The 13,058-nt window shown below is 33.2% G+C and overlaps 1 protein-coding gene across 2 annotated transcripts in view; it reads right to left on the reverse strand.

The window, feature by feature from the left end:
* Window positions 1-11,943, reverse strand: part of LOC106466305 (catenin alpha-like) — a 49,469-nt gene extending 37,526 nt beyond the window's left edge. Inside the window, exons 1-4 of one of the 2 annotated variants that reach the window (XM_013926575.2) lie at window positions 11,781-11,943; window positions 10,069-10,188; window positions 6,869-6,958; window positions 1,720-1,902 (exon numbers count right to left, since the gene is read on the reverse strand). In XM_013926575.2, the coding sequence (XP_013782029.1) occupies window positions 1,720-1,902; window positions 6,869-6,958; window positions 10,069-10,188; window positions 11,781-11,939 (552 nt within the window). In that variant the 5' untranslated portion in view covers window positions 11,940-11,943. The remainder of the gene's footprint in view (window positions 1-1,719; window positions 1,903-6,868; window positions 6,959-10,068; window positions 10,189-11,780) is intronic. The other variant, XM_022394277.1, reaches the window with a different exon arrangement.
* Window positions 11,944-13,058: the final 1,115 nt, after the last annotated feature.

The following is a 13,058-nucleotide window of genomic DNA, read 5'->3' on the forward strand; positions in this document are numbered from 1 at the left end:
TATCAACAATACGTATATACTAAAAACAAGCGATACATAACACACTTCCCATGACGTTAGCTATCAACAATACGTAGATACTAAAAACAAGTGATACAGAACACACTTCCCATGATGTTAGCTATCAACAATACGTAGATACTAAAAAATAAGTGATACAGGTAAGAACACACTTCCATGACGTTAGCTATCACAAGTTAAACACTTGAGTTTCTACCTCTTTTATACTGTTCAGTTAACACGATGACAGTTCTAGGAACAAAAACTTAAAAAGAAATATTTTAACACATTTATAGTTTTCCAATCTTTTTTTTTTGCTGGGTAAAGGATGACATTTAATAATAAAATTACACAATAGTTGTTTATCAAGTGTACTGAGCATTAATTGTATTTTAATGAAACATAGATCAAAACTACTTGAAGCCAAAACAACGAATCACACTTCATTGTTGGCATTTCTGATGATTGAAAATAAAACTGCTACAGTAACTAGAACTGAAAAGTTTTATTATTAATCTACATTTTGGTAAATCAGAACATGTTCTAAAATCTGACACTTAAACCAACTCATATACAATATATTTATTATCTATATATATTTTTCAAACGACTCCTCATGCAAGTCAAAAAATACCACAAAACGTAAGCATTAAAACAATATGTAAGAAATTCAAAATACCATATATATAATCTTGCTACTGTAAGTATATATTTTGTTATTAATATGTACTCGTTTTTTTTGCCTTCCAACATAAAATACGTAACACTGAGAAAAAACTGAAACTCAACCAATTTCATTCTTTGTATTTTGACCATCCTGAATCGAAGTTTTCTTACAATTATAAAAACATAGGTATAAAATGTGTTCATGCTGTTCTATTTAAGTTATTGCGGGGTATTCAAGTCCTTATCTTCCACATAGAAACTACCTAATTCACCAACCTTTATCTTGTTTGAGTGATTACATTTTAATCAGTTTCATTGAATTTTCTTGGTCATAATTAGGGATCAATATCACAGGTTGCTTTCAACATCTTGTTGGTCACCATTAGTTTTAAAATAGGAATAAAAAGAGCACTTCGAACAGAAGAGAAACCTACTTAACTATCAATTGTATCTTTTTGCTTTAAACAATGACATTTTTGTATAAAGTTAAATGTTATAAACTTGAAAGGTACAATTTCTTTCACCATGTTGTATTTAAAAAGTCATCCAGAATTAACCTAGTAATGTTGTCCAATAATACAAAACAAAAACTTGAAAAAAAAAGAACAACATTTTCTTCTAACAATTTGTAAAATATTAGTAAATGTACACAAAACACAGGAATTCAATAAATAGTGCAGACTTATGAGGTACAGGGAAAGTATACATTATCATCATGTAACTATTTATGTTACAAAAGTTTAACCATACTTATTTAAGATTACTCAAAACTTTGAGTTCAGACACTTCAGTTTGTTACTAGCTGGAAAATGAATACAGAAAGTTTTTTTTTAGCTATTTTGCAAATCGTGTGAAAGCTACAAAAATAATACAAATGTTAAGAAAATTATTTTAGCTATTTTAGAAATCGTGTGAGAGCTACATAATGTAAATGATACAAATGTTAAGAAAATTATTTTAGCTATTTTAGAAATTGTGTGAGAGCTACATAAATAATACAAATGTTAAGAAAATTATTTTAGTTATTTTACAAATCATGTGAGAGCTACATACATCAAAATCATCCAAGGCTGCTGCTAGTTCACCTGCACCTTTGTAAGGAAGATCACCGAGAGCACTGCCAGAAGTCTTTCCTTGAGCAATGTCACTAATAGTGTTGACAGCTTCACAAACCTGTTTGTAGATGAAGTCTCTATTCTCTTTAGCTGCAGAAAGCTCTGGATGTCTTACATATACCTAGAAAGACAACAATTTTACAATTTACTTACAGTGAGCTAATGAATAAAATTTTTTTTAAGTATATGAATTATTATTATTATTATATGATGTGTTTATTTTCTGTATTATAAACAACATAATTACTAGAAGAGAAAATTCAGATTCAAGGTAATTTCTATCAAATCAATTATAGTACAAACATGTATCAAAAGTTGACATTTTTCTTACCTGAAAATGTATTTTAGAAAGATACCTCTTGACACAGAGCAGCTTCATTCCTCGCATGTCAGACTATGATACTATCGTTGAGCTAACTCCCAGCTAAAAATCATGTTTAACGTGAACTGCAATAGTGCATGTTGACACCTTCATTTTGTGATAGCCCTCCATCAATAGGAGGGCAACACAAGCTCCTTGCACAGTAACTAGTAACTGTTAAGTAGTAACGAGATCCCCATTGGATGCCTGTCAGTAAGGCATTTCACTGGAGACAGTGCAATAGATGACCACAAAACCCTATTTTTAAAAGCTGGCAAGCAAAAGCCAAAGAAGTGAGCAGACACTTCCCTGGTGGTAGCTATTTTCATGCTAGTCCAAGGAAAGTTATGGTCTAAATCAGACAACTGAGTAGTGTGAATACCATGAGCATACCCCATGCAAGATACCCCATCTCAACAGTGAACACTACACTGGTAGAGCCAGGGTGGATGAGCTGAGCACTTTACATTACTCCTGGCCTGATGCAGATTTTAGAAAATAAGAATACCTTGGGAGACAACACTGAAGTGGCAGACAGGCCAGTGCAAAAATTAAACCTAAATGAGCTCCCAAGAAGTGTAGACTCTTGATCTATTTCTCACAAGTGCTGTGCATAACAGCAAGGAACTCTTCAAGGTACACCACCCCAGGGGATGATTCGGAGTACCAGAGAATCAGATGAGCCAACTTCAAACAAACCAACAGTTTAGTTGATAGATGGCCAGAGTTGGAGGACAACAGGAATGGGATAGAAAAAAGGGCACTAAAAAAGAAATATTTACTTATCTTTCTCAAAGAAGGTATGTAGACATATGGAAGAACTGTAACCTGAGGGAGTCAAAACCATGCAGGAGATGAAAGGGCCAAACAAGATAAAGGTAGATGGATGGATGCAAATTTATCCACCAACAGCCTAAAGGTTCTCATCCTAGGTTTGGTGAAAATAAGACAAAAAAGAGTGAGACAGTTGAAGAATCTGATGTGACAAAATGTGAAAAAACAAGCCCTCCCAATCTTTCAAAGTGTTAAGGAAGAAACATCTGATCCAGATAGAGGAGGAAGTAAGTACAGTGAAAGAGAGTGGACTTGGAACAGTCGAGCTGCCAAGGTAAAACCTTGGGAAAAGAAGAAGGGAGGTTAAAAATCAAGGGCAATGAATCTTAAGAAAGGTCACACCAAATCTGCAGCATCCACTGAAGGAAGCCCCAATGTGTATGGCTGAAATGAATGAGTGGTACAAGGAAAGACAGATACCAAAAGCACAAGAACCTCATATGCAAAGTGAAAAGAGACACAATATTTTTTATCTCTCATAAGTGAAGTGATGAAGGCTGAATAAGATGAGAGATGAACATAGGATGAGAATGTAAAAGATGTGGAAGCCTTAAAAAGCTAGCCCAGCTAAGCAGCCTCCTGCAGAAGAATGCAGGTATGAGAGAAGTCCTCCCAAGAAGGGTGTGAGGATAAGCCAATATTCCAAGTAAAATGAAACTTCAGCTTTGATCCAAGAACATGGTGGATAAATGCCCCCATGACTTGAGTAAAGACAAGAGGTGCAGATGCAAAGTAAAAGAAAGAACACAGAACTGTAAGATGAGAGAATTAACCAGATGGAGGAGTAAATACCCTCACAATGGTGCTCTTGGGAAAGAGATCTGAGACCACATCTACAAGACACTGCAGATAAAGGAGGTTGGAGGAAAGGAAATGAAAAAAGGTGTAAGGGGAGGAGAAGGGGAAAGGTAGCTGTGGGTGAGAACCTGAATAGTACATCTTTTGAACAAAATTGGAGACCAAAGGCTAAGGAAGAAAGCCAGAAAGCCATCTGATAATGTAGTGATCAACAAAAAGAGTGACGAACATGACAATGGTCAGTGGGAGAACAGAAAGTAGAAGAAGGCTGGAAACATGAGATGTGGATTTAACAAGCCTATGAATAGGAATAGTACGTCAAGGTAGAGAAAGATGAGAAACTGTAGTAGACAAGGAGGACTGATGATAGGTTGCAACAGTCTGGGTCTACAGTGAGTCAGGAACACCTCGAAAAACCTCTGGACAAAGAAAGAGAGAGCCGAGGATGATCACAGATATGAGTGTGAGGGAGATGTACATTGGTTAGGAGAGCATCAAATCTCAACAGCATAGGAACCATGTAAGGAGGGATTGAACAGAAGTAGCAGTATGGGCCAATTTAGTGAAAATAAGAGAACAAACCTCTCTGTAGAATTCTCTCCTGAAGCACTATGAAGTGTCTTAGACATAAAGGGAAGTGACAAGAGGCAATGCAGTAGGAAGGTAGAAAAAAAAAAAGAGAGAGACAAAAGTGCACAAATTGAGCACAAGAAAGAACAGTAGAGTTAAGGGGTCTACCTACCCCACCTCAAACAGGTAAAAGAGATTCAAAAGACTTGGAATCAAGGAATGGAAATGAATAATGGCTGTAAGCCAGGACAAATAGTTGAGCAGGCTATGTTAGTACAGGTGTCCAGTGGAATGAGAAAAAAGCCTCCGTAAACTCTAATGTCATGTGAAAAAAGGAAACAAAGTAGTCTGGAAAATACAGGAGGAACCAGAAGACAAAGGGAATAGAGAAAGAAAAGAACATACTTGCAAATTAATGTCAAGTAAAAGACACGAAGAGTCAAGAGTTCTCACTACAGACAAAGCTGTGCCTAGAGCAAACCCTGGTAGGGAAAACAACAAGTCAAATCATAATCACCCAAATTAAGTTCAATCTGGGGAGAAGGTATGTAAGCCAAATAGACAGTAGGAGGAGAGCCAGTATGCATGAAGGAACTCACATGTGGAACAAAGGCTGACACGTCCACCACAGACAACAAGGTTCCAGTAACCACTATAGACACAGGCCCCTTGATAGGAATGGGAACAACATCACTAACATGATATGAAGTGGAAAGTACCATCACTTGAGAATTTGTCACAGGTAAGCAGTAAAACTTTTTTTTTCAACTTATATATTCTGTTGTAGCAAAAACCAGTTTAATGCAAACAAATTTTAAGTTTTGTAAACTTCTGCCAATCTCACGTTATTTATTAACATGTTTAAAAACAGGTCTGCCTCATCTAAGAATAAAGTTTTTACAAGCACAAGTGCTTATGAGGAGTTACTGTGCAAGGAGTTTGTGTAGCTCTCCTATTGGTGGAGGGCTTTTGGTGCATGATGATGTCATCATGCATTAGCATAGTTTATGTTAAACACATGATTTTCTAGTAGGAGTTAGCTCAAGGCTAGTGACATGCAAATTTCATAAGCAGATGCATGAGGAATTAAGCTATTCTGTGTACGGAGGTGAGGTATCATCTTGGAAAACTCTGGTTGCTTAAGACAATTTTGATTATATTCCATGCTATTATGCACAATACCAAAAACTTTGGACTAGCACACTTTAGTTGGTAATCATCACTGATCCCAGGGAACACTGCTGTATAGGGTTTATTAAAGGTCAACAGTTGCTAAGGACAACCAGTTGAAGTCAAGGCACAACAAGGAAACAACCTAAAGATTTAAACAGAGGAATGTCTACTATGTGCAGTATTGGTGGTATTAGTGTCCAAGATATTACAGCCCATTATTCAATCATATTGAAGTCTACTGTGGATAATGTGCTTAAGAAATGAATGTGTTAATATAAAATATTGACCTAAATTTTGTACTTCTTGGAGTGGTGAAAAATAAATTAGAGAAGAGGGGTTGCCTGGAGAAAAAAATATCACATTTCTCACACTACGGGATATTCAAGATTTTTTAAATATTGCCTTATAAAAGTAGGAACTTAAAACTTGTATACTATTAAAATATGGATTATTATCTATGATTTTATGCTATACTAATTGTTATAACAGGAAAAAACAAGAAGTTTAATTATATTTCTAATGTAACTCACTAAAACCTTGTGACATGCACAATAAAAGATGCCTTTGGAGAGAGGGTTAACTGTGAGGAGTGTTGAATACAGTGTCAAGGTGTGGGTTTATTTTAACTGTGAAGAGTGTTGGATACAGTGTCGAGGTGTGGGCTTATTTTAACTATGAAGAGTGTTGGATACAGTGTCAAGGTGTGGGTTTATTTTAACTGAATAGTGTTGGATACAGTACCATGGTATGGGTTTATTTCTATTGTGAAGAGTGTTGGATGTAGTGTTATGGTTTGGACTTAAATGGTTTAATTTGACTCACTGGTGATAGTTAAGAAATGACAATGAATGATTTGTTGTATTTTGACATTATGCATTTATAGAAGAAAAGAATATAATTCTTTCAACAAGATAATGCACTATATACCATCACATTATAACACTTCCACACCTGGGACAGAGATTCAAACCCGTGACCCACAGATTGCAAGTTGAGAATAATAAATAATAATAAAACCTGGTTGATTAAGAGAAAAGACAAAAGTCGACTGTGAAAAAATATTGCATCCCTAATAAAGTAATAACTGAAGGGTTAAAATAATGGAACCAAAATGAATCAATAAAATGTTGAAATGAAAAAATTCAAATTTAAGCTTCTTAATAATATTTTTATGTTAGAGATTAGAATAGAATATTGGAAACCATAACATCATGCAGCTAAGCCACTACTTTAAAATATTCTTGAAAGGAAAGTATCAATATGTATTTAAGGCTTAAGAACAACACAAACTGATTGTTGAAAATGTAACATTCTGCATTTCTACACACTACAGTCTATTTAAGAGACTTGCCTTAGAAGCTGTTAAAAGCATCATGCTGTTTTTCTTTAGCACAGCTCGAGCTGCAGCAAGGTCATCCTGTAACTGAGGATTCTTGAGTTCCTAAAATAACAAATGTATGTGATTACATTATTAAAAAAAAAGTTTCTTAAAGAAGCTTCAATCATAAAAGCATTCTATGGAAAGGTTATAGGAGGTTAAAACTATGTAATGCTCTACAGCAGAAGCTTAAACTATAGAAGTCTTGCACTTATCTAAGGTAGTTAAAACTTTATAATTGTGTTTTCTTTGAATTTCCACACTTCTTCTAACTAGTTAAAACCTTTTTTGAGTTATGCCCAGTCCTTAAAATAAGAACTGCAGTTACACTAAACTCAAAATACTGAAGTTATATTTTGTATTCAGTCAGTACATTATTGAATAGTTATCAAATGTGCACTACAATTAATGCTATAATACTGAGGGTCCTATTTGTATGTAAAGGTGTTTTACTCTTAGGTGAAGTTCTAGTAAAAATTTCAGACTGATAGCTCACGTGACTTTTTGTGTAGGCATGGACAAAAAATTTGGTCAAAATTGAGCAATTTTTGTTGAATAACTTTGCACATGTATCTTATATTTAGAACAAGTTTGATACCTAATTGTAGGCTGTACAGATCTATCATTGTATCAAATAAATTTTCCATACTTTCTGCATGAAGAAAGAAATTCAATCAAAATTGGGGATTTCATATCTCACATATTTCAAATTGGGTTGCCTTGAAATTTGGTACGTGAAGTAAGAGTCCAGTAGAGCACAACAACTGAAAATAAGTGACAGTTTGGAATACCACAGTCCGAACTACAGAAAGTGGAAAATTGCTAAACTATCACTCCTGTTAATAACACACAATGTGTCCTGCAGGTTGTTTTGGCCACATGACACGCAACTGTGTGTCTTGATGAATGAGGAAATAAAAAAAATTCTGATGTTTTGTGTTAAAACGTAAGGACACCCCATTTTTCAATGTGGTTGGGTTCCTGGGACTCAAAATGCTAGCACAAACACCGGTAATAATGAAGTTTATTTTGTTGCATGTAGTGATTTTTTTATGTTGATATACACACACTTTCCTGTCATAAAATAAAAGTCAGGACTTACACTACACAATACTTCTACTGATCTGTCAGTCACACATCTTATTGATTTTCCAAATGACTTACAGAAACTACTGGGAGGTTCACAATAGACCCAATACTCAAAAACAGAAAGGTCAAAGATAAGAAGCACTTTTTAACCAAGAATCTACTACTTAAGCTCTCATTAAAATATTTAAATACACACACACAAATGAGTAAAATGTTTGCAAAACATATATATTTTAGCTGTAAAAGTTTATTAACCCTAGAATGCCAGCATGGGGTCACTATATACTGTATACTAAACTAACCATGCTACAAACAAGATTACAAACACTTCCAGTGTCAAACTAGTAGTGTCTGACAGTAACCTGGAGAAAATTCAATTAAACAGAGATCATAAAATCTACATATTAGTAATGGAATATTTTATAACAAGATTAAATATTCACATTATGAATAACTAATTCCTATAGTTATTTTCTTGATAACACACTATGGGAGGTATTAGTGAAGAAAATGCAATTAAACAGAGATCATAAAATCTACATATTAGTAATGGAATATTTTGTAACAAGATTAAATATTCACATTATGAATAACTAATTCCTATAGTTATTTTCTTGATAACACACAATGGGAGGTATTAGTGTACATGCATTATTACCTAGGCCTTACAGCCACTACTTCACTCACCAATGTTCTATGTGGCAACCCTGGTTACAGACAACTGCTTTGCAAAACAGTATACCATTGCAGAAGGATTTTGCTGTGCACTTGAAAGTGAATGTTGTCCCTTGTCTCTCTAAATGTTTTGCAACAAATGTGCTTGGACAACAACTTTCAAGGAGCAGATAAAAGGCACATCAATCTATGGTTTAATTAGTATGTCAGCAAATAACATAATAAAAACATATTGCAGAGGAAGTGATAGTTGATTTGGCAGGTGCTTTTTCTTGATGCAGTCACAACTTATTGGCATCCAGTATGTATAGAAAATGGGATTACATCACACTACTATGATATTACCAAGTTAGCCTGATAGTAAACAGAGTTCATCTACGGAGATTTTCCTAAACTTATGTTAACTCTACAGTGTAGCTGTAACCACCATAAATTTCCAGGAACAATCTTTGCAGTAAGGTCTGTAACAACCATAAAATGTTATACAAGCAGCAGAACAATTATAAAATGTCCAATTCTGTAGCAGAAATTTCAGAGGATATGTGTAATGACATTGTTTTCCATATCACATGCTAGGCACTGTTTGGATTTCTTTTAACAGCTGGTCTTCACATTCAGTTATGTACTTTAGGAAAAGATTGAACATGGTTCTAGTCATGCTTTTATACACATAAATCCATAGGAGTAACTTATGTAGTAACTACAAACTATTATGGTATATAATTTCACAATGTTACATGTGAGTCATTAATCAGTTAATTTGTGAACACTGACAACTTGTAGGGTAATTTGTTCATTAAGAGTAATGAGTAGATTAAGACCAGCAAACTTGATATTAAAATTGCTTGTCAGCTGAATAGCATGTCAGTTGTGCTAGTTTATAACAAAAACCTTTAGGAATGACATTTTAATGCAAAGCACAGCACCACATGGATGCCAGCAATGGTCTGGCGTCAATGGGCATTGTTTTGATAGGTCCGTGTTTATCTGTACACATGCAGCAAGTGATCGTAGCTAAAAACTGAGCACACTGGTCATACTTGTAGACAAGTACCCATCCTTCGGAGAAAACTGGTACTCATAAACTCGAGTATTGTGGGAGCTATGTTACATGTACCTAAAGGGATTAATATTGTGGTGTATTGTTACAACAGTAATAGTCACAAGCCACAATGACTGTCATTATGTGCTGTGAGTAACCTTTAGATTTCCAGTAAGTTGAATATATTGAGTCAAGAAATAACCATACATTTCAAAAACCAGAAACAAGTTGTACTTCTGATCTCCAACAAAAAGCAGTCACATTTTCTCTAAAATTGTCTCACATGTTTGAGTAAGATATTAATAACTATTAATCAAGGTTGAAAACACAGAATGTTATAAGAAAATAAAGTGAAACATTCACGTACAGCTTGTCTCTTTGCTGCTTGCTGAATCAGATCATTTGTATTCTTTCCAAATCTTCGGAACATTTCCATCAACTCTGACTGGCTTGAAGCATTTTTTACTTTATCGAGATCACCCTCCACCTTGTAATAGATAAGGAGCAGTGAGGTAGTAATAATTATAGAAACTAATCAACCCAAATCAAATACTTATCAATGTCAAACCACAGTGGAACTCTGGGATTTGTTCTTAGTTAAGTTACATTAAGTTTATTAAGCAGAAAAAAAAGAAGAAATTTTGCTTTATCAATTTAACACTTTAGCATTACAACAACATTTACATTCAAATCACTTAAAATACCTTCTTTTTCTGTTAGAGAAATTTAACAACAATCTTAGTTGTTAATTGATGGAGAATGGCTAAAAATACAAGACTGAATGTGGAAAGAGTAAAATTTAATCCAGTAAAAAATATCTGCAGATATAAGATGAGCTTTGATTATCAAATTAACCATCTAAAAAAAAAGTATAAATTAATGTTTTCTCCTTTCTGATGAATATTGATATTTTAGATAAAAAAGCCAAATACAAAACGCATAACACATAAGTGATAGACAAATAAAGCTATAGTATAAATGACAATATGGGAATGCTAAAGTATATCCTAATCAGAGAAATATTTGCTGAAGTATGACTGATCCAATTACGAAGATACACACACTAACAGATGTGACCCAAAACAGATAGGTACTACATATTTAGATACATTTCACCTTTTCCACATTGTAGTCTGCATGTAGTTTTTCTTGTCTTTCCATTAAGTGTCAATTTTTTTTAATTTTTGGCCTAAATATCTAGCACCAACTTTGAACTTTTTACATTGCAACAGTTATTTACTTTATTCAGGATACAGAATTCCTAGTAAAATATTAAGGGTTTGATATATACTATTTTTACAATTTAAATATACTTCCTATATGTTAAAAATCACCCATCATTAGATTATAAGCTGTTAATTTTCAAATTGATCTTCTTTACTTAGCTTCATACACAGTGTCACTCTAAGAAACCACTTTATTCTGATATGTCTATATAGAAAAAAAAAAAAAGCTAGATGTCTAAACTATAATTAAACTACAAGCACTATATACTGTTGGTGAACACATTTTTCATGAAACAAGTACATCATGTTATTTGCCTGGGTTTCTCAACTTCCATTTTATAATTTAACAGTTCAAACTGAAGATTGTCTGCTTTCAAAAATAAAAACATTATATCTTATATTACATTCTCATCTTATAAAAAGTTAAGGATACTGTGAAAAACGTTTTAATTTCTATAAGTTATTTTTAGATAATTAGATGGCAAGTTTCAAAAAAAAAATAGATGTGCAAAATCAACCTTCACAACAGTGATGAAGTAATGTTAAGGTCAATTTTCACTTTTGTATTTATGACTTTGTACTTTGAGATGTTAAAAGTGAAAGGCCAGTCTACTGAGTGGTTAATAGAAACACTTACCACTGTATAAACTTTGAAAAGTCTATAAGTTTATTCTAAAATCAACAGACTGTCTGCAATTAGACCTTAGCCTGTCATAAAGTAATGAAGCAAAGTGCACTTAAGAAGACATATTGATGTCTTGTACAAGTAAAAAGTGTTTCTTTAACTACTAAAAATTTTAATTACTTAAAAGTTGAATATCAATTTATGTTACAGTAGATCTGATAATCTTACCGTCTTCAGAGATTTCAATAGTCTGTGAACATCTACCATATCTGCTAAAATCAGTAGTCGTGTGACAGCTGACAAGAGATTTCTTGCACCTCGAACCATGTTTCCTCTTTTCACTGAAGAATATGGATCTTCAGCAAAGTCCTTAGCTGCTCTGCTCATAATTTCTCCTAAAAACATGAAACAAAGATGCTATAAAAATTGCTTTGGTAGCACTCAAACTCATTATTGTATAAATAATAATTCACTATTCTTAATAATTTACACACAATAATGATGAGTAAACTACTAACTTCTTAGTTCCTTTTTTGAATATACCTTTGCCTTATTCCATTAACATATACTTAAATGTGTCAAGCTGATTTTTACCAAAACATGTACAAGACAGTTTATGAACTTTTTATCACACTCAACAATACAAAAACCATAAGGAACAGCTAGTTACGCTATTAAATGAAATAATTCCAAATTTATTACGTATATCTATATGAAATATGGCAAGCTTTTAGTTAAATGAAAAAATCTATTGTATACAAAAATCCAATGTGTTACAAAAAAAAGTATTTGTATTCAAAATAAGTCTGTAAATTGACAACATCAGTCTGACAAGTTGGAATGTAAGGTGATGTTCATGTGAAAAATACTTATGTCCATCATACAGATTCCATGTTGTAATTAAAGAACTGCTAGCACCTCTAAAATGCATATTTAGTTTCTCATAATCCCTGTATATTAGGGTGGTCCTTATTTCACAACTTTTTATTTTCTATACTCTCACCCTACTAACATGTTCCAATAAGTAAATTGAACGTTTGGGCAAAATTTCAATTATGTTTATCACAATTTAGAGGTTGCTCAATAATCTAGAAGTTTAAAATAAAAACCACATATTTGTTTAATATACTTTTCATTCATTGTTCATTATCTGTTTACACACAACCTGCAATGTAAGATAGAATACTTGTATGGTTAAAAATTAGTCATATACACAGTAATATGACAGTATTACTGAGTATGTTGTGAATTGTTCTTTTATGTAGGGGATCTAGTATTGTCTGATACATTGTACTTTACAAATAAAACTGAAGGCTTGTCGCATATATTCACGGATTGCTAACAGGTAAATAATTATTCAAGGTAAAATACATTATGTATATAAATTGTTAGTGATTTTGTATTATATCTTAATACAATCTAGAATTTTCCAGAACATTCTTTAAAGATCTATAATATTCTTTGCTATTCTCTACTTTTCTAGAATGGTTCATTCAGTTCCACAAT

Source organism: Limulus polyphemus, unplaced genomic scaffold (assembly GCF_000517525.1).
Source record: "Limulus polyphemus unplaced genomic scaffold, Limulus_polyphemus-2.1.2 Scaffold2216, whole genome shotgun sequence".
NCBI classification, from domain to species: domain Eukaryota; kingdom Metazoa; phylum Arthropoda; class Merostomata; order Xiphosura; family Limulidae; genus Limulus; species Limulus polyphemus.